This window comes from Wyeomyia smithii, chromosome 3 (assembly GCF_029784165.1).
Source record: "Wyeomyia smithii strain HCP4-BCI-WySm-NY-G18 chromosome 3, ASM2978416v1, whole genome shotgun sequence".
Classification (NCBI taxonomy): domain Eukaryota; kingdom Metazoa; phylum Arthropoda; class Insecta; order Diptera; family Culicidae; genus Wyeomyia; species Wyeomyia smithii.
Window position 1 is genome coordinate 238061866 of NC_073696.1, and position 26344 is coordinate 238088209.

A 26344-nucleotide genomic window follows, 5' to 3' on the forward strand; every position below is an offset into this window, starting at 1 on the left:
CAGCTGACGGGACGACGTTGATTGTCGGCAATGATGTTTAACCGTTCGGTTGCCTGCATTCTGTGCTGAGGGCTAGTGATTAAAATTAATGGAGCTTTGATCGACTAGAGACCGATTAGGTGGCACTTGTGATCACGATGAAAGCATTTTCTGATAAGAAAGTTGCTGCAACTGTTCGATCTAGCAGCGAAGCTTGCAGCTATATATGCATCCAGGCTGATGCAACTAGTTTACTATATAAAGAGAGAAATAAACGTGAAGCCGACATGAAACGGGGAAATGAAACGTTGCTAATGTATCCTGCCAGGTTGCTGTTTGTTCCGCATGCCTGGTAGCTGTCTAGCGGAAAGGAAATAACAGAAAGGAAAGGAAATTGCTTGCTCGTTTACCGCGTTCGTATGAAAAACAAAAAGCTATTTCAATCTTGGACCCAACACGTATGCATGGGGAGGAAATGCAAAGATTTTTATCTATGCAATCCATTCCGCTGTGCCGTTGTTCAAACATCGGAACTGGAAAAGGTGATGCGAAGTTGAGTAATAGTAAATGTATTTACGTCATTTTAAGTACTTGGAATATGACGGGTTTCGTGGCAATTCATTTGAAGTGTCTCAGAATTTAATGAAACCTTGTAGTGTGTATTAAACTTATTGAGCTTAAAATTGATTCTGGAAAACATAAATTGATTTTACAAAAAAAAAGCATATTACAGATCTTTTGAAATTCATGTTTTTAAAAAAAATCTTCATTTACTAAAAATTCCCCCATGTAGAATAATATTAAGCGTATTTAGGCTTAACGACGTCTTCGTTAAAATGCAGTGTTAAATCTCTATCAAATATATGTATGTAAACCGTTTGATTGGTGAAGTTTTATTGAGTCCAGAGAAGAGCTGCCTACAGCTAGTCGAGTTGGTGCAAAACCCTTTTTTTGCTTCGTTCGACCTGAAAGGGAGGTTGTAAATTATCACTTGTTTTTTAGCAAGCCGATGGCTCATTTGAAGAGCACAATTCTGAAGAACTTAGTATGACAAACCTAAAGTGCTACTATTTGTTGAAAGGAGTAAACTGTCGCGAAACTATGTCGCTCTTTTTAGCTGGAACAATATTAAGAAAAACCATCTATTTTAAAACCACTGATGAGGAAATCCCCTCAAACATGAAATGCTATTTTTTCAGAAATTTCACAAAAAATAATAATGCGCTATAAAATTATATGGTTTAATTTATTTTCACGGAATTGATGACAGGTTTTTTAAATGACCGTGATAATATTGCTTATCGACTGTTATATGTAATTTATACAAATAGATATATTAGTTTTTTTGTGATTGTAGATTTGCTTTTATTTCATGTTGTTATTAGGGGTGTGCGAAACTGGCTTTTCTGGTGTCGAAACGAAACGAAACGAAATTAACCCTTAATTTCGGTTTCGCCAAATCAGTCGAAACGAAATCAAGGTGGATTTCGAGTTCTCGAGACGAAACGAAATTGGTCTCTAAATTTCGCGAAATTTCGCGAAATTTCGAAACATAAAATAAATGTTTCTGAAACATAGCATTACAATGGTTTGATACGTTGGAGCGTACGCTAACGAAGTACCCTTCAGCAGCTGACCGCAAGGTGCTTACCTGGTCGACGAAGAGTTACATTGGTATTCAGATATCGATAATCCGACGATGAGTAGTGCGATAGATACAATTGATCTAAAGGTCACACTCGAAATGTCTTTGTAAATAAAAATTTAATAAACTTCTGAACTGATTCTTTTGGTTTGAATGCAACTATGTTTAAAATAGTAATCCTTCTTTCATAGCACTTTCATCATTCAAAATCCAAGTTTTGTCCTAGAGCTCAAACTGGAATACATGAGAGATGGTAGGTAGGTTTTCAACCATTCCTGTGAGTTTTGGTGTCCCTAGCAAAAATAACTTATCCAAAGAGTTTTTCCCTATGCAAACGTAGAAGCGACGAATACGATAAGCGATACCTCGGCGGCCTTCTGATGCATTTCTGCATTTTCTAAAAGCAGCAAATTCCACAGGAATGGTCAAAAAGCTGTAAAACCTTTTGAGGGCAACTATTTTGAGCTTTAGGGCCACTTTTTTTCGCTTTTGTCGACCAATGCTATTGATTTTTTTTAACACCGTTTAGTCAGACTAGACTAAGCGACATCTTTATCAATTCGAGGAAAACAAAATTAATGTTAACTATTCTGTAAACTTTGAAGTTTTCAATATTTTTGCACATTTTTTAATATAACTTAAAATTACTTTTTAATTGAGCAGTTCCACAAAAAATGTCGCAGTTTCAATATTTTTTGTCAAAAATGTTTGATTTGGCTTAAACTTTTCATGAACAATTCTATAGGCTGAAAAACTATTTAAAATGCTATTTTGGGAGGCTTATTGTGATTAAAAATATTTTCAGAGCCAAAAGTTTTTTGATCAGTGTGACGTCTCTGGAAAAGTGTTAGATAGTAATTTTATCTTCACGATTAAAAAACTAAAAAATTCATTATTTTAAGTAAAAGAATCATTAAAATTAATATAAAAAAGCTTGTTTTTCGAAAATCTTTTTTTTTGTATAAAAATTACAAAAAAAATACCGGCGCGATGAAGAAATAAAACAAAAGTTATATTTTTTCAAAAAAAAAAAATTACAACATGTTTATTTTTGGAAGGACAATATTATTATCTAAAACTTTGCCAAAAACACTATGCCAATCAAACAAACTGTTTCGATTATAAAAATATTTTAATTACCCACAGAGTGCCCAATTGGAGATTAAAATTATTTTTTTATCTAAATCGGTTTGTTTGACTGGCATAACTAGTGTCTCTGGTAAGGTTGTAGAAAATAATTTTGTCCTAAAAAATATATTCTGTGAGTTTCTGCGACACCAAAAATAATAAAATGCATTTGGGACCATTCCTAAACTACGTGGTCATATTTTGATCCCTTTTATACCCCCCAAACTCCCCCGTGGTCTTTTGTTTTGTGATCTTATTCTGCAAATATATGGACAATAAAGTATGAAAAATTTATAAAAAATGAAAGTTTAAGAAAACTGATTATTAGTTATTGCGCAAATTGTAAATAGAATTTTCAGAAATATCATTTTCTCAAAAACAAAAATAACAAATAGATAATGGTTGTTTAATTTTTTTTTTTTTTTTTTTCTTCACATAACATAACATTTATTTGACACGGCACAAATACAATTTAATGTTTAACGGCGCCAATTATATCTGATGACTTAAAAACTAAAGCAAATTTTTTATCCTCGCTGCCGACTACGAGCTGAAATTAAGTCTAACTTAAAACTAGCATGGGATTTCCAATCAGTGTTTTGTTGTTCAATGGTCGTCTGATAATCGTCGAATGGCATGTATGGATTCGTTCTGCTGAGCCACGATGTCGTGAGTTGGGACATGTTTAATTTTTGATAATATTTCATTGTCTTTAACAAATATAATAATTTCCTTACCTGAAAGTAATTTAAAATACGCTATTCTGTTGAGTATATACAGAATGATTATCAATTTGTTGTTGAGTATCAAAATAAATAAAATTTGTTTAAGCAGTTTGATCATCTACGATAAATTTTTCGCTTATAGTTATGGTAAATTGTATACTCATCTAGAAATCATCTAGAAAAATATTTAGATGATAATAAGTGAAACCTTACTTTTAGTGATTTTCAGGTATCGGATTTGTAATTTAATTTTTTTAATAAATTACAAAGTTTTTGAATGTCCAGGTCTTATAAATTGTTTTTAAGATCAAGACGTTGATTTTTTTTACCGGTCGTTGAGTATTGAAATATACTTCCAGGAAAAATGTCATAAATCCCGACGCATTGCAAAATAGAACTATTATTCTAAAGAAGTAAATGCCATATAAGGCAAAGCCTGTTTAAAACCAAAAAAAAAATATTTTCTTCATTCGGATAAATTTGGAATATGTTTCAAATTACAGTTAATTGCTGACAACTCGCAAACTTTCCGTGACACTTATTAATTATCAAGTCCTGTCAAATAAATTTATTAATTAAAAAATTGCGAAAGCTTCGTCTTGACTTAGTGGCAATAATAAATTATAAGTCAGAAAAAAGACTACGTGGTTTATTCGTTAGCCCCCACATCCCCTGCGTGATTTTTCGTGATCTTTTGACAAAACATCCCCCCCCCCCCGCATCACCCTATATATGACTACGTGGTTTGGGAACGGTCCCTTTGAAACAAACCAAAAATTATTTTTCTTTCAACCAATCAACAGTTAGAATGGAATGTTGTAATGCAACAAACAAATAGTTTTCTTTTTACTCAATTAGGTTATTCGTAATCATCCTCGTTCTCTTATTTCTCGTTCTTCATAACCTTTCTTTTCTTCTACCTTGTAAATTCGTCAAGTGCAAAGTCAGAATCACTTTTGTGCTATAATCTGAACTTGTTTTTGACATTGTGAAATTTTGTGTCCCCTAAAAACAAGAATAAAATATCTCAGTTATGTGTTCAACGAGAGCGAATCATGTACTTTTTATTATTTCATTGATAAAGTATACTTTTTTGGTAACACATTTAAAATATTTTTGTAAGGTACCTGGCAATTTTGAAACCTATGCTGACTTTAAGGTCAGGAGTCAGAGTGTTTTGAAACAATACTAAAAATTCAGGCAATTACAACTCGTTCTGCTTGACACATCGCTCACTCTGTCTGCACACTAAAAGGCATGATATCTGGTCAGCCTAGTGATAGCAATGAACTATCTGACAAAACACATTTAAAAACACTACGGTGTGCGAAGAGGAGTCCTCTAACACGCTCTAAACGCTTGAAAATTTTTACAAGGCGAGTAGCATAGAACATTTGGCCTGTTAGATAGAGCTTCAGAGCTTTAGTTTTGACAGAAATTGCTATGCCCTCTTAAACGAAAGACAAAAAGTGACAGTTGTGCACTGTCTTTAACCTTGTGCGCAGCAAATATAACCACATCTGCAAAGATGCGTAAAATTTATTCCTACAAACAAATTACTAGATACCTTGTAGCGCATTTGGACGGCTTCATATTCCTTGAATATGACTTCAGTGATGACCAGAATTTCATGCTCTGCGTGAATAAAAAATACTTCCCGCATGATGTTACGGTTTTGTCTTTAAAAACAAAAATTACCGGCTGAGAGTTTATTCTACTATGTCTGACTTTTATTAGTAAACCGGATATCTGGTGAGATATATTCAATTCAATTTATAGTCGCAATGAGCACAAACCAAAATAATGTAATAATCTGCATCGGAAATTTGGTCCGAAATTTCGTAATCGTCGAAATTGGAAGTTTAATTTCGCGAAATTTTAGGCGGAATTTAGCGAAATTCGACGAAATTTTTCGGCAATTTCGCGAAACCGAAATTTCGCGAAATTTCGGGAAATTTCGAGTTTTGCGAAATTATACGAAATCATTCGAAATCTCGCACAGCCTTAGTTGTTATAGGTGTAAAATATGACAGGAAGCAGGCTTGTTATTTTCCTCAATATGTGGGGAGAGCAGAGTGAACTTTCACTGCCTAATTCTTGTCCAGAACGAGCGCTGCGCGAAGCAATTGCACCAATGCACCACACTTCTTTTTTCTTCTTTGTGTTGTGTTTCTGCCGCTCGCAGGAAAATAAACACACCTCATGCTTACACCACAGCTGAGCGAAAACAGAGTGGTGAATCACTCTAGAGAGGTTACACAGAAGTAAGCCGCGCTGTACATTGCTGAGATAAATTCGATAGAATTCGAGTTGAGAAACCCTGCGTAACTGGACGCGTGGTTGGATGTTTTTTCGGCAAGTTTTATTTTCTTATTTCATTTGAAAAAAAAAACGATGGCTCAAGCGGATCAAGAGTTGTAATAAAAGTTATGGAAATGCTGCTACATGTGAAACAACGTTTCATGGTTAGTTTCTTCGCTATACATCTCTCACTTTAATTCGTTAATTACAGCGTCATTATATAAGTTTTCAACGACTTCTTGCCCAATATCGAACAACTACAACAAGTATCCTGGGGAAAGTGAAAATAACTTAGTTATTAATAATAATCATCGTCCCGGTCCTGTGTTCGGAGATGGGGACGGGGTCTTCCAGCCTGCATCGTCAGGCATGTATAATTGTATTTCCGACCTTTCGGCACCTCATGCTTTCCCCCGCTCCAGTGTTTTGGCGCATGGATCCGTTTCGTATTCACACCAGTTACGGATTAACTACCAAAATGTGCGTGGGTTGCGCACCAAAATAGATTCATTCTTTTTGGCAGTCTCCGAAGGTGATTACGATATCATTGTTCTTACTGAAACATGGCTCGACGATCGCATTCTCTCAACACAATTGTTTGGAAATCGCTATACTGTGTTCCGGACCGACCGTTCTGATTTGAATAGCAAAAAGACGCGCGGCGGAGGTGTGTTGATAGCTGTTTCGGTGAGACTGAACTGCCGTATTGATGCTGCACCCATTCATGATACTCTTGAGCAAGTGTGGGTAATTGTGGAAACATCTTGCAGTGACGTCAGCGTGGGCGTTGTGTATTTGCCCCCTGACCGAAAATCGGATTCACAGCTAATTCAGCAACATATCGATTCGATAGAAATGGTTCTGTCACGTTTGAAGCCTCATGCTCGAGGATTAGTTTTCGGCGACTATAATCAGTCTGGTTTGCGATGGTCTATTTCGCCTAATGGACTACCGTTAGTGAACACACTGCGTTCCCACATGCCGACTGGCTGCTGCTCTCTTCTTGATGGTTTTTGTCAACACGGACTGACCCAAATCAACACTGCTTTGATTGATGACGAACGCATGCTAGATCTCATATTTGCAAACGACCAAGCAATGCAAAATTGTTCTGTGTCTGTTCCCCACGAGCCACTGGTAAACCTTGATGCTGTGCATCCTGCGGTCGTTATATCAGTGAGCCTTTCTCAACCAATGGTTTTCGATCAAGCTTCAGAAAGCAGGTCTTTGAATTTTCGTTGTGCTGACTATTCTGCACTTTGCGCAGCACTATCGGAAGTAAACTGGGATGCTTTATTGGATCGGTCTTCCTGTATCGACGAAGCGGTTGACTCTTTCAACAGTGCAATTGAGGGCGTAATCAACCAGACAGTGCCAGCTTGTGATCCACCTCGAAAACCAGTGTGGTCGAATCTTCACCTCCGTTCGCTCAAGCGCTTGCGGTCTGCTGCGCTTCGGAAATACTGTTCACATCGCTTGTCATACAACAAAAATCGATTGTACATCGCTAGCCGCCAGTATCGCAACTACAACCGATATTTGTACAACCGGTACGTGAAACGCATTCAAAATAATCTTTGCACACACCCAAAACAGTTCTGGTCGTTCGTGAATAATAAACGGAAGGAAGCCGGATTACCCTCTTCTATGTTTCTGGGCGATTCCGTTGCTAACAACGAACGTGAAAAATGCGATCTATTTGCCCAGCAGTTCCAGCAAGTTTTCAACGGTTTTGTCGCCTCTCCCGAACAAGTCAGTATAGCCAGCAATGCAGCTCCCCGAGACGTGTTTTCATTTCGACTGCCGCTTATTAATACAGAGGATGTTGTCATTGCCCTGAGTAAGCTGAAAGCTTCGTATACCGCTGGACCTGATGGTATTCCTTCCGCGGTTCTCAAGCGATGTGGAGAAGTTCTCTGTTCGCCAATCGCTAAGCTATTTAATTTATCTGTGCAGCAATGTAAATTTCCTGACCGTTGGAAATTCTCGTATTTGTTTCCAATTCACAAAAAAGGTGATAAACGCAACATCTCTAATTATCGTAGCATCACATCCTTGTGCGCTTTCTCTAAGTTGTTCGAGATAATTATTAACGACGCTTTATTCGCTAGCTGTAAACATAATATTGACACCGAGCAGCACGGATTTTTTCCTAAACGGTCAGTAACCACAAACTTAATGCAGTTCGTGTCTCGCTGTGTACAAACCATGGATTGTGGTTTCAAACTGATGCAATTTATCTGGGCTTGAAGGCTGCGTTCGATAAAGTGGACCACGGGATACTGCTTGGTAAAATGCTTAGGCTCGGTATAACATCGGATTCCGTACGCTGGTTTGAGTCGTATTTGACTGAGCGTAGAGTTTGTGTGAAAGTAGGATCTGTAGTTTCAGACCGCTTTTCCAATATGTCAGGAGTTCCTCAAGGTAGTAACCTGGGTCCGCTACTCTTCTCTATCTTCATCAACGACGCTGCTCTTCTGCTGCCACCAGGCTGCCGGCTGTTTTATGCTGACGACACGAAACTGTTTCAAAAATTAAGTGTTTGCGTGATTGTATGAAGCTACAGAACTACCTGGACACGTTTGCGAGTTTGTGTGGAACGAACTGCTTAACGCTGAGCATAGATAAATGCAACACGATCTCTTTTAATAGGAAGCGTACGCAAATCGAATTTACATATTCTATTGAAAATCAACATCTTCTCCGTGTGGAGTGTGTGAAAGACCTCGGAGTAATTTTGGATCGCGAGCTGACATTTAAAACCCATTATGACAGCATTATCGCTAAGGCAAACCGACAACTTTGGTTTATATTCAAGATTGCTGATGAATTTCGTGATCCGTTATGCTTCAAATCATTGTACTGTTCCCTTGTGAGATCAATCCTAGAGACCAGTTCTGTGGTATGGAGTCCTTTCCATGCAAATTGATCACACAGAATGGAAATGGTGCAGAAAAAATTCATCCGCTATGCTCTCCGCTTTCTCCCTTGGCGGGATCCACAGAACCTACCACCATACGAAAACCGCTGCCGACTTCTTGGTATTCAACCATTAGAACATCGACGACAAATCGCACAGGCCGTCTTTGCTGCTAAACTATTGACTGGCCACATCGACTGCCCAAGTATTTTGACCCAGCTCAATCTATACGCTCCTGAAAGACCACTGCGTAACCGAAACTTTTTTTATTTGGAACCGCGCAGTCGACTTTATGGTTCCCACGATCCGATTCGCGCCATATCCCGCCGCTTTAATGAGTTTTATGAGTTATTTGACTTCAATATCAACGCTTTTCGTCAGCGAGTTATTAATGTTTTACGAACAACCTGACTATATTTTTAATTTAATAATTCATTAAGACTCATCATTGTCAGATGAATATAGATTGTGAAATAAATAAATAAATAAATAAATAAATAAATGAATAAATAAAAAAAAAGTAAACAAAGAGAGTCTCTCAATGTTACTTGGGTTTTTGTTTTAGAAGTTACGCGAGAATTGCTGGACAAGACCAAATACGGGAACAGCTGGCTTGGGTATTGGAAGTTACCCACTAAGCTATTTTCAAGGTATTTCATGCTTGAGAATGATTAAAAAACAAGGAACTTACTGCACAAAAAACAGCCACACTACGAGCAGAGGGATAAATAAGTAATTTTACTGCATGACAACGCTCGGCTTCATACTTAAATTGTCCTCAAATCTTTCATAGGAACGCTTAAATGGAAAGTCTTGCCTTACCCGCCTTATTCATCAGATATTGCGTCATCGCACATGGTCTGATTGATTAGCAGTTCTACTTATAAGAAGACATCGAAGAATGACTTGATTCGTGAATAGCATCAAGAGACGAACACTTTTATCGTAACGATATTCGAGTTCTTTCAGAAAGATAAGACAAGCTAGAGATGGGCAAGATTTTAAATTTTTTATATGGAACTATTTGTTCAAATTAGTTTGTATTTTTAATAGTAAAACGCAAGAACATAGTCACACACCTAATAGATATACGAATCGAGATCATTATTACCATCATCATCATTCGCAATGGATTACACAACCTACGAATTGTTGCCGTATTGGTTCGATATGTCTTTGTAAAATTCCAGTTATTCCCAGAAATTGTAGTTTTGGGAAGATATTCGCCAAATTCGAAGATATCCGCATATCTAGCAGCACTACGCGCGATAACTTCAGTCGTCTTAGATTATTTGGCGGTAGAGCACCAAGCCTTATTTTCATACGTTGTAAACTAAGTTCCTCCAGGTGTATTAAAAGTCCGAGTCGATTGAAGGCATCCATGTTGTATTCGTCATTGTGAGCCAGATTATTCACGTCTAGACGCCGTAAAGATGTAAAATACTCACATATCCCTCGCAAAAATTCATTACCATGCTGCCCAATATCACTGATATTAAGTGTTTGTACATTTGGTAGCAACAAACTCAAGTTATAGGCCAATCCGATTGCATCCACGGTCGGTTCAAGGGAAAGCACAAACTCTTGGACAGTGGGCAGTGCTTTTAATTGTTCTAATATATTGGCAGTGACGAAACCCTGAATATGTAGTTTCTATCAAAGAAAGAACCTGGTTTTAGGAATAATTCTGCACAGCTCATTATTTATACTCACTCTAAGATGTTTGAATTCTTCCAAAGGGCGCAGCATATTATTGTCACTAACATCGGGTAAAATAAACATCAACTCCTGCAAGTGAGGCCAACGTTCACTAATCGTGTGAAGTATTTGGTGCGTAATTTTAAAGTTTAACCTAATCGTGGTTAAGACTGGTGCACTGGTAGGAAATACATTCGTGAGTCCAAGTAAGTCTCCGTATGTATAGTGATCGATCTCTAGTTTTTCAAGCTGTGGTAGTGTTAAGCGATTTAAAGGAATTTTATGCCATGTTCTATAACTGATGTTTAGCGATTTCAAATGAGGTTTGTAGCTGTCCAATGCATGAAACCAACGTTCTTCATCTGTATATATTGATGCGTTCAATTGTAGGTTACGCGCGTTTGGTGCCCACTGTACTATATCGATCTCTAGGTCGCCAAACCCACCGTTGATTAATCGTAAAGTGTGTAAATTTTGTAGTATAGGAAAATGATGTTTTTCGACACTTTTAAACCAATCGCAAATAAATATATCGAGCGTCCTAAGCTGCGGCAGTTTCCATAATATTTTCGCCATAACGTTGGTTGTGCAACTAGCGTTTAAACTGAACTCCTCCAAGGTGGGACCGAATTTGTTCAATACTGCCAAAATATTCGTGTCATCATTTTCAATCGACAGGCGATGAGTCAGATAAATTTGCAGCACTCTGTAAGGCCGCCAGCTATTCTGCAGAAGCTTAGCGTTATACATCAGCGAGTCCGAACCGATCCTTAGTGCCACATTTTTCATCGCTCGTTGAGACATAGCTAGATTGCACCACAGTTGACATACAAGGGAGGCCCTTTTTCGGTCACTCAACGGCAGGTAGTCCAAGATGTTTTCGAGCAGCTCACTCGGCAGTTCGTTGATGTTAAGATGATCACTTGGAGCTGTTGTTGCTGGCATGCTTGAAAGTTGCACGGTTTAGTTTCTGTAAAGGAATCCTAATGCCGTACGCGGGTGTCACTACACAATACAATGGCTGGTTTAAGACTGATGTGGCTGTCACTGCATTGAACAACTCATACAGTTTAAAGAAAGCCTCTAATGACAATCAACTTACGTCTTCTTAGTTCCGTTATCTACTAATCCGTTATCGCTGGAACAGCTTTCGGTTCAAAATCGGTTTTTATGACTCACGGGATGAGTTTGGTGGACAACAATTATGCAAATCAAAGGAAGAAGGCATGGAAGTTCACTGAAAGTTGATACTGATAACCAACAGTGGTCTTTATGCAGTTATTTCCTGTTGGCTGGCTCTTTTTTACAACAGTACGTCAAAATTTAACATATAGAAAATACATACCGTTGTGCTGGGCTTCTTTTGACACTTTTAACAAGTTTTTAAATTTCATGTATTTGGAAGTCAACGATTTTTACTTATATTTAACGCGGATATGTTTGCAACAGTCACGAATTGTTTTATTTGAATTCGTTATAGGTTCTACATGTTATATAGATCATTAGTTATATAGGTTTTAAAAAGTTTTTTGTTGCTTCCGCATCGTTAAGACTCTATACAAAAATACTTTTTTTCAATTAAATCAAACATCATCAGAATTACAAATCAATCATATGTATGATACCATCTGCGCAATGGACGGTTAGTTTCAAGATTCAGCTTACCTGCTGAAGAAGTATCATCGAAACTATTCATTTGACTATGAAACTGTGTTGGTAAAATTGTCCCCGAATAACTTTCTCAGCTTATTCTAGCACCTATATCTAAGAATCACTCTAGGCCAAGGCCAAGGCCTCGGTGCTACATTTCGATTCAGAACTCGACCCCCTGTTTATTATACACATATTTCGCAGCCAAATATTTAGAGTACAGGACAATTGCAAGGCTAGCACCACGAGCTTTTTGACACCAACACAATCTTCTCCCGAGCCGGGACTCTAACATACGACAACTGGCTTGTTGGGCCAGCATCGTACCTCAGGACCAGCCAGCAGATAAGCAATCACTCTAATCGATTGAAAACTTGACTTGAAAACTATTCACCCATTTTGAGAAAAGCACCAATATACATACAATTATCAAAATTGGTAAACCTGTATGATAGAGAATCAATCGCCAACGCGCACCGTTAAGGCAACTGTCAACATCAAAACGATTATAGGTAATGCAAAATTATACTGTTCACTTTGACGTTCAGCAAAGTTGAAAACAACCCGAAAATTGATCAAATATGTCAAGGTTTATCATGCATCCTTATGCATGGTACTTACAATACAATATACCTATACAAAATATACAAAATACCTATGGCAATTTTAAGAAAAACGTATTGTTTAAATGTGTAGGTGTAATGGAACGTTAGTGATTCCTTATGACACTAATACCATCAAGACGAACCAATACATTTTAAGTTTAGTAAAGCGGGCAATATATGTAGTTTCGCGGGAATGCGAAGATGAACGGAAATAGAAGGTGTGACTAGACTTAGAAAAAATTTCCCTCGTCCAGACGGGACTCGAACCCGCAATCTCCGTTGTCTGTTTGGTGTTTTGGTTAATTAAACTACTGGGTAAGGTTAACTTTTCCTAAGACCAATGTCAAATCACCCTCCACTATTGTGTTCCTGCATCTCATCACGCCGCGATGAAACTGCACACACTGCCCTGTGGAAGTTTGTTTCTGTAACTGAGAGTGGTCTCTTTACGCACACTATGTATAATGACTTATTATATCTACAGCGACGCATCGATGAGACATTTCAGTCTGTGGCCAACTCCCATGGAAGGCGTTTCACGGAAGAGCTCCGTTGTGCTAATTTTACTTTACGAACTAATTCATACATTTTAAGTTTAGTAAAGTGGGAAATGTATGTAGTTTCCGACCCAGTTTACCATCTTCATTGTACAACAATTCCGTAGCTTCCGCTTTGTATAGATCCATAACGGCGCCGGCCACGTGCTTACGATTGTTAGGGTGGAACGGATATAGTAAGCAAGGAGGTGTAATAGTCGTTGTTGCCGGAGACCTAGTTTACCTTTGCATCTCCACGACTGCGACGGAAGGGAGGGTTGGGTCACCGTGGTTAGTGACGTAATCAAACAATGTTGTGCGCGACGGTAACTTATTAAGAAAGGGAGAGATGATAACCTTTCATTTCATATACCGCGAATCTGTGCGATCGGCGCACGAAAACGTCATTCACTACAAAAACGAACGATGTCAATCACCGCGAAGTTAAACGATTGACGCGCGTTAAAATCCTGTCGTTTTACAATCCCGAATACCTTCAAGAAATCATTTCGGTAGACTCTGTTCTTTGAAATGTTCGACAGAGTCTGCAGTGCTGCCGTCTAAGTGCATACTTGAAGGAAGGCTTGGGGTTACGTTTAAGCCTACGGTCGACATAACGAAAAAAAGCTTCGAAAACAGTAGCGACTTGAGAACCTTCTTCAAACCGCTTTTCGTTCCGATTGAGAACGTCGTAATGTTGGGCTACGTCAAAGTGATTTCTGTTGAACAAAGGTTGTCCTTTTTGGGACGTGTTGATCTATGGCGTAGTTTGAAATGAGCAAAATCATTTCAAATCGCCTTGAAATACGCGTAAATTTAACCGACCATTTTTGATTTGAATGTAGCTTTGCACACGTATTTGGCTTAGCAAACTAAGCATTTTTCACAGGTGGAGAGATTTTTTACACCCATGAGTTACATTCTAAAAGGGCGTATGCCTTTTGGCATAGGTTTTATTCGAAGCATTGTAGCCCAGGAACCGTTGGTTGTATAGAAAAATTGTTTAAGAATGAGTTGTAGCAAATCAAAAATGCATCATAAAAAAAATATCCACTGTACAAAAAAAAGTTTTTTCGACCAAAAAAAATTATAAATAAACATTAAATTTCAATTTGAAAAAAAAAAAAAAAGAATTGATTTTTTTTTTTAAATTTGACGTTAATACGCAACTTTTAAGAAAAAGTCCAGGATGGTGAAATGAAAAATATTTTTTTATGGTAGATTAATTTTTTTATGAAAATTCTAATTCAAACATTTTTCAAAATATTTGTATTCTGATGATTTTAAAAGATGCAGAGAGTTATTTGGAATCAAAAAGCTCCTGATAGGAAACATTCAAAAGGCATTGGTTTTCGAGTTATTTCTAATTTAAGCTCGAAAAATTATAATTATTTTGGGAAAATACACGTTTTTCTTAATTTGTCCATGGCTCTCCAGCAAAAACCATGCTTTCATTGGAATGCTTGATCAAAAATATACCATTAATTCTTTGACAACAAAACGATTGGGCGAACGGTTCTCAAGAAAAAAGTTAAATGTTCTAAGTGATATGAATATATATATAAGAATCAAATATTTATTTTCGATTTTTATTATCTTAGGAACAAATTTTTTTATAACATAGATACTTTACAGAACTAGTTTCACCTTATATTTTATATACATCATAAGTAAATGATTCGTCATCTTCTGAAAACAGCTTTGTTTGTATCTTATTTTCTGAAATCGGAACAATACTTTTGTGTGGCAGCTATTATTATAGATTTTTTGAAAATATTGCTCCATTCTGTTACTCCTTGTTCATATTCTTCATATGATACCCAACTAAATGACGTTTTTGATGAATTTTTATTATTTTTCTGATTAAGCCAATCATGCTATTCTTTTTTTTTTTTTTTGTAATGAGATGTTCATGTTCTTTAGCTAAACTTGCATTTCCTGCCATTCGTTTTAATATGCCACCAATTGCATCGCATGGGCTTGTACCATGAGAAGTCGTAAAAAAAATGCCACTCTGCATCGACGTTATATTTTGTTTTGAACTCGCAAAGACTTGCAAAGTTTTTTTTCTATTTTTATCTTGTGAGGCAGCTCCATCAGACATTAATATCGCTTTTTGAAGTAGAATACTTCTCTCAGGAAGTTCGGCTACATAGAGATGTGAAATGAAAATCTAAAACCGAAAAAAGTGAAAAATATGTCCAATTTCAAATGCTAATAAATCGGTTAGTATTCGATGGATTTCCTTTGTTCATGCAGCAATAGATTGGTAAATCTTCGAAGATTCTTCCCAAAATAAGATAATTGTAATTTTATTACTCACACTATTGTACTATTGAAAATAGTCAAGCCTTGTCAAAACGAAAAATTCGACCTCTGATTGGTCGTTATATGCTTGCTTCCCAAGCACGGTCGACAGGATCATATACCTTGTAATTGAAAACATGCTATTTGGCCTATATAAGAGCCTGTTTCAGCCGGAGCCGCTCATAATAGTTCTATACAGCGACAACAGCAGTCGTCCTTCCTTAGCAGCAGCACTAGCCCTGTGGTTGGTCACCACGTCTCAGGAGCAGCGCGGTTCTTCTCAGCGTGTGTCGCCAGACTGCCAGTGGTGGGCACCATTCCGCTAATTCGCTAATTAGCGACGCTAAAATTCAGTTAGCGATTTCGCTAATTTTTGAGCTGGTTAGCGAAACTGTTAGCGTCGCTAAAATTTTGGCCTTCGAAACGCTAATCGCTAATTCGCTAAATTTTGTAGAGAAGCGACAATAGAAATATTTAGAAAAAACTGTGAATTGCTGATGGCGTACGTAAATTGCTTTGAAAGATGAACATACTTTACTGCAAAAGTTGCTTTGGCAGTTTTTTTTGCCGTAGAATGGAGTTCCAGTTATCGTACAAGCCACAGGAGCATTTTGAAGAACAAGCACAAGGGCTAGATTGAATTTTCGGTACACCAAGAACTTTGGTAAATTGCAATGCGCTTGAAATTATGACAACTTTGGTTCTACTTTTTCGATTCAGATAATAATTGAATTTCTAGGAAAACATTCCTAAGAGTATTTATTTTCAATGCAAACTAAATATCTTTTGTTATTCTTGTTTCTACGAAATCAAATATGAATACCGTTTCGTAAACCTCTTACTGTTAATAGATTTAAAAAGTAATTGTTTTCATTTGTTTAACCAAAACAGATCAATGTCCAAATCTTACAAAACACGAGCAATAAATATAGCGTTATGACTATTACATATTAAAAAGTTAGCGATTAGCGATTAGCGAAAGTTTCGCTAATGTGGGTTTAGTGTTTAGCGTTTGGCGATTATCGAGCTAAATTTTCCGGTTAGCGACTTAGCGATTAGCGTCGCTAAATTTTCGGTTAGCGGTGCCCACCACTGCAGGCTGCCATTATTCCCCCGGGTTGAGGCAGCATAAAGATTGCCATCAGGAAATCCAATTTTGAACATCAAACTGTCTTTTTTAAGGCAAATAAACAAGTCATTGAAAGTTAATAAATTTTGTCAACGCAACGTCATTTTGAACTGCAAAATGCTTTTTTCAAGGCAAATAAAAAAATAATTGAAGGTTAATAATTTTCTGGCATCAACACAAGCAGACATTCTGTGCGGGATGCAATCAAATTCTGTTGTAGTTGTCTAATTTTTACTTTATTTAGTAACCCCCCCCCCCCACTGTAGGGGCAGCGCAAAGGCTGCGATCAGCATAACCGACTTTGAATAATAAACTGCCCTGTTAGAACGCATTCACAAAAGCAGTTAATTCGACTATGCAGAGCTAATATGAAGTCGATTCAATCAATCAGCAGTAACAGAATTTCGTCGTCTCCCAGTTGCCAAGTTGCAACATGATGCAACACGCACAAACGAAATCGCTTTATGTTACAAAGCGCTATAAGATACGGGTTAAAACCGTTGCGTGTGTGACAGCACCATCGGTGTTTATTCGCTGGATACAAAAATCAAATGCGAATTGTGGAATAATTCGTCTAAAGAACATAAGGAAATGGTAAACCTGAACTGAAAGGCGTGGCCTATTACGTAGCACCCTTCGGCTATACAAGAGTGTTTCTGGTAAAACTAGCTACATTCATTAGTCGGAAGATGAACTGGATGGACCGTCCACAACGTTGACAGCAGTAGCAGCAGATATCAGCACTCAGCAGTAGGAACAGAGGATAGCACAAATCACTTGCCCTGTGGTTGGTCACTACGTCTCAGGCCTCTGCCAGGCTGAACGCCAACGCGAGCGATCGGGCGAGATTTTTCCGTACATCTTATGGAAAAGTTGGATAATTTTGTTTAGAAGAATATTACTGTCGGTAATATTACAGAGATGCGATTGCATTATATCCGATTTGGAATTGAACAATTGTTCTTTTGAGGACAAATAAAACACTTAATTTGAAGAGTTAATAGCTTTGGGTACCAGTAGCAGTATGGTAACAGCCTCAGGGGTAGGTGCAGCCGGTACTTCCCTGAGGCCGATGTTATAAGGAGTAAATGGAAGCGGCACGGCGAAACAGTTCGGGTGTGCTTAGACACGCGTCATTTTTCGTTGTTGATATTATTCCCCACATGAAACGACGCGCTTTCGTACAATAGCGGCGGTATTAGCAGTAGATGCATTTGCCAACACTTACTCCAGTAAAGCCGTGTCTAATATTCATTGTGAAAACACCTTTCTATTGTGTTGGCGGTGCGCATTAGGCCTATGCCAGGCTAAACGCGAAAAGCGGCGCGAACCGATTCGCCCGGCCGTAGGTTAATGTACAGCCGTAAGTAGAGCTGTGTAAAAGTATTCTACTTCAACCTTGCGGTCGTGGCTTTGCACACAACCCTCCTGTGATTTTTTTTAAAAAAAATATTGCAAGGGGGAACGTGTAGGTAGGCTAAAGTTTAGCGCTTGAGTTATTTATCCAATCGTTTTGTTGTCAAAGAATAAATTGTATATATTTGATCAAGCATTCCAATGAACGTATGGTTTTTGCTGGAGAACCATGGACCAGGAAATTAATAAAAACGTGTATTTTCCGAAATATTAATATTTTTTCGAGATTAAATTCAAAATAACTCGAAGACCAATGCCTTTAGAATGTTTACTATCAAGAGCTTTTTGAAAACCGAAGCAAACTCCTCCTGGGCTGGCAAATTTAAAGTCCCAGAAGGAGTTCCCAGCACTGCCAGGAACATCTAAAACCCCAGTTGCTCCTTTTACACTCCCAGTTGATGAAACAAACTCTGGATTAGTGAAATTTTCTGACATTGTGGACTGGATTTTTGAAACTTTCAATGTACCCGATCCAATTAAAATTTTTCTTACAGCATTCCTCCCAACAGTTAGATCATTTTTGAAGCAGTTGACTGCCCAATGGCCTCTCCTTGCAGCGATTGTATCCTTCGATGCCTAATTCAACTGCGTATATGAAGGATTCTATCTCTGTCTTACAGTGGAATTGTAGAAGTATTTTACCAAAAATTGATTCGTTTAAAGTTTTGATAAATAAAAACAAATGCGATGCATTTTCCCTTTGTGAAACTTGGCTTACTTCAAATATTGATCTCAACTTCCATGATTTTAATATTATTCGCCTTGATCGAGACACCCCATATGGAGGAGTACTTCTAGGGATTAAAAAGTGCTATTCTTTCTATCGTATTAACCTCCCCTCGATTCCAGGCATCGAAGTTGTCGCATGTCAAATGACAATACAAGGTAAAGAGCTTTGTATTGCCTCAATATATATTCCTCCCAGAGCACAGGTTGGACAACGGCTGCTCTTTGATTTAATAGAACTTCTTCCCTCGCCACGTTTGATTTTGGGAGACTTCAACTCTCATGGTGTGGCTTGGGGTTCCCCCTACAATGATAACCGCTCCTCTTTAATCTATAACCTTTGCGATGACTTCGACATGACTATTTTGAACAACGGTGAAATGACACGTATCCCGAAACCTCCAGCGCGCCCAAGCGCTTTGGATCTATCCTTATGTTCGACGTCGCTACGGTTGGATTGCACATGGAAGGTAATCCTCGATCCTCACGGTAGCGACCATCTGCCTATTCTTATTTCAATTACTAACGGTTCAACCCGCATGCGACCAATTGACATTCCGTATGACCTCACACGGAATGTCGATTGGAAGTTATACGAGGAAATGATTTCAAAAGCGGTCGAGTCGATTCAACATCATTCACCACTTGAAGAATACAACCTCCTCGCGGGCTTGATTCTCGACGCCGCGTTGCAAGCCCAAACGAAGAAATATCCCGGCGTAACGATCAAAGAACGGCCTCCCACTCCGTGGTGGGACCAAGAGTGCTCCGATGTCTACACGCAAAGATCCGACGCGTTTAAGGCCTACCAGACGGGAGGTATACCTGGCGACTATTTACGGTATTCGGAGCTTGATACCAAGCTTAAAAGCTTGGCTAAAGCAAAGAAACGTGGATATTGGCGTCGGTTCGTGAACGAGACGTCGAGGGAGACATCGATGAGCACTCTTTGGAACACAGCCCGAAGAATGCGGAATCGCGTAACGGTCAACGAAAGCGAGGAGTCTTCAAGTAGGTGGATATTTGATTTTGCCAGGAAAGTATGTCCGGACTCTGTTCCTGAGCAAAATATTGTTCGCGATGCGTCTCCGGGCCACGACGCGATAGAATCACCTTTTACGATGGCAGAACTTTCAGTTGCCCTCATGTCCTGTAACAATAACGCGCCTGGATTAGATAGAATCAAATTCAACTTGTTGAAGAATCTACCCGGCAATGCCAAGAGGCGCTTGTTGAACTTGTTCAATAAGTTCCTGGAGCAAAACATTGTACCGCAGGATTGGAGGCAAGTGAAGGTGATCGCCATCCAAAAACCAGGGAAACCAGCTTCTAATCACAACTCTTATAGGCCGATTGCAATGCTATCCTGTATCCGGAAATTGATGGAAAAAATGATACTCCGTCGTTTAGACCACTGGGTCGAATCAAACGGTCTACTATCAGAAACTCAATTTGGCTTCCGCCGTGCCAAAGGGACGAATGATTGTCTTGCGTTGCTTTCAACAGATATCCAGCTGGCGTATGCTCGTAAAGAACAAATGGCGTCTGCGTTCTTGGACATTAAGGGGGCTTTTGATTCCGTTTCTATTGACATTCTTTCGGGTAAACTTCACCGACAAGGATTTTCTCCAATTTTGAACAATTTTTTGCACAATTTGTTGTCCGAAAAGCACATGCATTTTACGCATGGCGATTTGGCAACTTTTCGCATTAGCTACATGGGTCTTCCCCAGGGCTCATGTTTAAGCCCCCTTCTTTACAACTTTTATGTAAATGACATCGACGAATGTCTGGCAAATTCATGCACGATAAGACAACTTGCAGACGACAGTGTAATCTCTGTTACAGGAGCCAAAGCTGCCGATTTGCAAGGACCATTGCAAGATACCTTGGACAATTTGTCTGCTTGGGCTTTACAGCTAGGTATCGAATTCTCTCCGGAGAAGACTGAGATAGTAGTTTTTTCTAGGAAGCATGAACCTGCTCAGCTTCAAACACAATTAATGGGTAAAACGATTTCTCAGGTTTTGGTACACAAATATCTTGGTGTCTGGTTCGACTCTAAAGGCACCTGGGGTTGTCACGTGAGGTATCTGATGAAAAAATGTCAACAAAGAGTGAATTTTCTTCGTACAATAACCGGACAATGGTGGGGAGCCCATCCAGGAGACCTTATAAGGCTTTACCAAACAACGATATTGTCTGTTATTGAATACGGGTGTTTCTGCTTCCGCTCCGCAGCAAACACACATTTGATCAAACTGGAGCGAATACAATATCGTTGTTTGCGTATCGCCTTAGGTTGCATGCAGTCGACCCATACGATGAGTTTGGAGGTTTTAGCTGGAGTACTACCATTGAAAAACCGCTTCTGGAGCCTGTCTTCTCGTATTCTAATCAAATGTGAGGTCTTGAACCGTCCCGTGATTGAAAATTTTGAAAGGTTAATCGAACTTAATTCTCAAACCCGTTTTATGACATTGTATTTCAATCACATGTCCCAAAATATTAACCCTTCTTCGAATATTCCAAATCGTGTCGACTTATCAAATACTTCTGATTCTACTGTGTTTTTCGATACATCCATGATAGAAGAAACTCGTGGAATCCCGGATCATTTACGCGTGCAGCAGATCCCTAAAATTTTTTCCAATAAATATCGAAACATCAACTGCGACAATATGTACTACACTGACGGATCACTTCTTGATGGGTCCACTGGCTTCGGTATCTTCAATAACAATTTAACCGTCTCCCATAAGCTCGATAATCCTGCTTCTGTTTACGTCGCAGAATTAGCTGCAATTCAGTACACCCTAGGGATTATCGAAAAAATGCCCACGGACCATTATTTCATCTTTACGGACAGTCTCAGTTCCATTGAGGCTCTCCGATCGATGAAAGATGTTAAGCACTCTCCGTATTTCCTGGGGAAAATACGGGAACATCTGAGTGCTTTATCCGAAAAATCTACTCAGATTACCTTAGCGTGGGTCCCTTCTCACTGCTCGATACCGGGTAATGAGAAAGCGGACTCTTTGGCTAAGGTGGGCGCAACAAACGGTAACGCAACAAATATTTATGAAAGACCAATTGCCTTTAATGAATTTTTCGCACTTGTACGTCAGAATACGATCATCAGTTGGCAAAATGCTTGGACCAGAGGGGAATTGGGAAGGTGGTTACATTCCATAATCCCCAAAGTATCGACGAACCCGTGGTTCAAGGGGTTGGATGTAGGTCGGGATTTCATTTGCGTGATGTCCCGGCTTATGTCCAATCACTATAGATTTGACGCGCTCCTCCGTCGTGTTGGGCTCGGGGAAAGTGGTATCTGTGCCTGTGGTGAAGGTTATCACGACATAGAGCATGTGGTTTGGTCATGCCCTGTACACCGTGACGCCAGGTCTAAATTAATAGCTTCCCTGCAGGCCGAGGGTAGACAGCCGGCTGTTCCTGTTCGTGATGTCTTGGCGAGCCGTGACCTATCCTACATGTCCCTTATATACGTTTTCCTGAAATCCATCCACGCCCCAGTCTAGTCCCGTTCCCCTCCGTCTACACCCAACAAAACGACAAGAACACGTTTGAACCTTAAGCACAAAACCAGCAACCAGACCCCGCACAACAGAACCAGGACCCAAGGACTACGAGCCTCTGTCCCAACTCACGACATCGTGGCTCAGCAGAACGAATCCATACATGCCATTCGACGATTATCAGACGACCATTGAACAACAAAACACTGATTGGAAATCCCATGCTAGTTTTAAGTTAGACTTAATTTCAGCTCGTAGTCGGCAGCGAGGATAAAAAATTTGCTTTAGTTTTTAAGTCATCAGATATAATTGGCGCCGTTAAACATTAAATTGTATTTGTGCCGTGTCAAATAAATGTTATGTGAAGAAAAAAAAAAAAAAAAGAGCTTTTTGATTCAAAATGACTCTCTGCATCTTTTAAAATCATCAGAATACAAATATTTTGAAAAATGTTTAAATTAGAATTTTTATAAAAAAATAATCTACCATGGAAAAATTATTTTTTTTAAGTTGCGTATTAACCTCGAGTTTCTTTAAAAAAAAAATTAAAAAAAAATCATCTCTTTTTTTTTCAAATTGAAATTTAATGTTTATTTTAATTTATTTTGGTCAAAAAAATTTTTGTTTGTACAGTGTATATTTTTTTCACGGTGCATTTTTAATTCCCTACAACTCATTCTCAGACAGTTTTTCTATACAGCCAACGGTTTCTGGGCTGCAATGTTTCGAATAAAACCTATGCCTATACGCCCTTTTGGAATGTAACTCATGGGTGTGAAAAATGCTCAGTTTGCTAAGCCAAATACGTGTGCAAAGTTTCGTTCAAAGCAAAAATGGTCGATATTCGACCATAGGTCGTTTGGCGCGATCTTGCTCAAATGAGAGTTAAGGCGGCAGAAACTCACTTAGCTTAGCTTGGTAGAAAGTCCATCGATTGAACTTTCAGTCCATCAAAAGCTGTTTGCACAGCGAAATATCTTTACTACACGTCCATTTCGGCTTTCAGTTACTCAGCACGGCGTATGTGAAGCGGTAAAATGTGGCACGAAAATTTACATTAAATTTAGCATAGTTATGGTATAATCTTACATATGTTAGTGTCCATCTATTCGCTAAAATTCCCATTTTTGGGTATTGGGAATGGATGTTTGTCGTACTAACTTGAAATCATCGTGTGGAATCATCGAACTTGCTAACTCTAGATATTGAAGCCGTGGAAAAATATCTGAAATATGCTGCAATTCATTGGTATCCAGCCAGTCTACCAATTTTAGCTTCAGACGTCTAACATTGTTTCGAGATAGAGTGCATATTGTATTTTTCCTGAGAACCAAACTAAGTTCTTCCAGGTGCACCAAATTCCCGAGTAGATTGACGGCATTCATGTTTGGAAACAATGAATTAACCTCTAGCTGCTGCAATGTGGTGTATTTTCCACAAATCTCTTGTAAAAATCATAACTAGAGTCCCGTACTCCAACTATGTTAAGAGCTTGTATATTTGGTAACAACAAATACAAGGAATAAGCAAGTCCGGTAGTGTTCCAGCTCTGTTCAAGATAGAACACCAGCTCCAGGATAGTCGGCATAGGTTTTAGTTCGTAAAACTTTTCTTTATCGATACAGCCCTTAATATGTAGTTTCTGTTGAAAAACAGCTCCATTTAAAAATTACATCTGCGTGAGAGTTGCTGTTTACTCACCTTAAGGTTTTTGAATTCATTCAGAGCGCGAAGTGTATCACGATCACAACCGAAAGGTACTGTGAACATTAGCTCTTGCAATTGAGGCCAGCTTTGACTAATTGTGGAGAGCATCTGACGCTTTATATGAAAATTTAACCTAATCGTGGTCAACATTGGTGCGCTGACAGGAAGTGCTTTCGTGAGTTCAACTGGGTGTCCATGTAGAGAGCCTTCGATCTCAAGTTTCTCAAAATGCGGCAGAGATAATTGATGTACTGGAGCGATATACCACATTGTCTGAGTGACTTTTAACGATTTCAAATGCGGTTCGTATCTTTTTAGAGTTTGAAGCCAACACTTTTCATCAATACTTACTGATGAGTTGACCGATAAATGACGCACGTTTGGTGCCATCTCTGCTAATTCAATCCGCGGATCGTCTTGCACATCGTATTTCAAGCGTAAAGTGTGCAAGTTTTCCAGTAATGGAAATTTGGTTCCTCGGTAACATTACACAAATTGTAAACATACATTTCTAGCTCAGTTAGGAGCGGTACTTCCCACAGCATTTTTTCCATTTCATTTGTTGTGCACTTGCCATGCAATCTAAACTCTTTCACGGTGTGACCAACTTTGTTCAACAATACCAAAATATTCGTCACATCTTTGGTGTTACATCTGTTTTCAGCTAGATCAATATTTAGTACCCTATAAGAGCGCAGACTATTCTGCAGAATCTGAGCCGAATATTCCAGGTTGTTATGATCGAGTCTCAGTACCACATTTTTCATCGCACGGTGAGACATGGCCAGATGGCACCACTGTTGGCACACGAGGGAGGCCCTTTTTCGGTCACTCAACGGCAGGTAGTCCAAGATGTTTTCAAGCAATTCGAGCGGCAGCTCGTTGATGTTAGGAAGGTCACGTTGAAACGTGGTTGGTGGCATGTTTGAAGGTTATAGTTCGCCGTTGAATAGGTAGGCTAAAGTTTAGCGCTTGAGTTATTTATCCAATCGTTTTGTTGTCAAAGAATAAATTGTATATATTTGATCAAGCATTCCAATGAACGTATGGTTTTTGCTGGAGAACCATGGACCAGGAAATTAATAAAAACGTGTATTTTCCGAAATATTAATATTTTTTCGAGATTAAAATATTCGTCACATCTTTGGTGTTACATCTGTTTTCAGCTAGATCAATATTTAGTACCCTATAAGAGCGCAGACTATTCTGCAGAATCTGAGCCGAATATTCCAGGTTGTTATGATCGAGTCTCAGTACCACATTTTTCATCGCACGGTGAGACATGGCCAGATGGCACCACTGTTGGCACACGAGGGAGGCCCTTTTTCGGTCACTCAACGGCAGGTAGTCCAAGATGTTTTCAAGCAATTCGAGCGGCAGCTCGTTGATGTTAGGAAGGTCACGTTGAAACGTGGTTGGTGGCATGTTTGAAGGTTATAGTTCGCCGTTGAATTCTGGCAAAAGAATAGTCGAGTAACAAAAAGGTAAATTAACAGCCCAAGTGTAATTCCACAGTGCTAAAACTGGTATCAAACTGATATGACTATTACTGTAATGAGCAACTCTCACCTGCTTATCGTATGTAAGGTAGATTGCCCAAACGCAACACAGTGTTGTCTCGATTTTATCACGGTCAAAAAAACACTTGTATGTGCTACAAATGATTTTATTTATTTTTATTTTTTCGTCAATCATAGTAGACTACATCTTAAAAACTATTGCTAACATCACAAATATAGTTATGTAATTCTAGTGTTCAATATTTTTCTAAGAGCATTTCGTGACATCGTTTTCAGTACATGCATGAGTGAAGGCTGTATTGGTTATCAGTTATCATCTTGTTCGTTTTTTTTGTACGTTCTTCGCAGCTATTGCTATCACTGTAATTATACCGTGCCATACACAACGGCGTATACCCAGTTTAGATGTTATGAGGTTGGTCCTAAGCAGCAGATTTCGGAACGTAGGAGTCCACAGCTCGGTACGTTATGGCAGAGTTTACACCATGACATTTTCTTCAGCACGTACTTTCTTCTGACTCACGAAATAGGTTTGGTGGGTAAGAAAAAGTTGGTCTCGAGGTACGACCCTGGCTTAACAAGCCTGTCGTCATAGGTTCGAGTCTCGACTCGGGAGAAACTGTCGGTGTCAGTAGGATCGTAGCGCTAACCCCGCAATTGTCCTGTACACTGAACAGTTGGCTGCGAAGTCTGTGTATAATAAAAACAGAAGGTCAAGTTCCGAATCGGAATGTAGCACCAAGGCTTTGCTTTGCTTTTGGGTAAGAAAAATGCGAAACGAAAAAATTATTGATGGAAGCTACCAATTAAATT

The 26344-nt window shown here is 38.8% G+C and overlaps 3 protein-coding genes across 10 annotated transcripts in view; 1 reads left to right on the forward strand and 2 right to left on the reverse strand.

The window, feature by feature from the left end:
- The window catches only part of LOC129732671 (dipeptidase 1), a 649785-nt gene that overhangs the window by 93384 nt on the left and 530057 nt on the right, over nt 1-26344 (reverse strand). The gene's annotated exons all lie outside the window — the stretch shown is intronic.
- On the forward strand, nt 6148-8028 carry LOC129729134 (uncharacterized). Its single transcript, XM_055687617.1, has one exon. It carries the CDS (start codon nt 6148-6150, stop codon nt 8026-8028), a length of 1881 nt encoding a protein of 626 aa, XP_055543592.1.
- Nucleotides 9741-11406, reverse strand: LOC129732670 (uncharacterized). Its single transcript, XM_055693742.1, has 2 exons — nt 10412-11406; nt 9741-10351 (listed from the first exon to the last, which is right to left on the reverse strand). The coding sequence occupies exons 1-2, from the start codon at nt 11339-11341 to the stop codon at nt 9818-9820; spliced, it is 1464 nt and encodes a 487-aa protein (XP_055549717.1). The 5' UTR covers nt 11342-11406; the 3' UTR covers nt 9741-9817.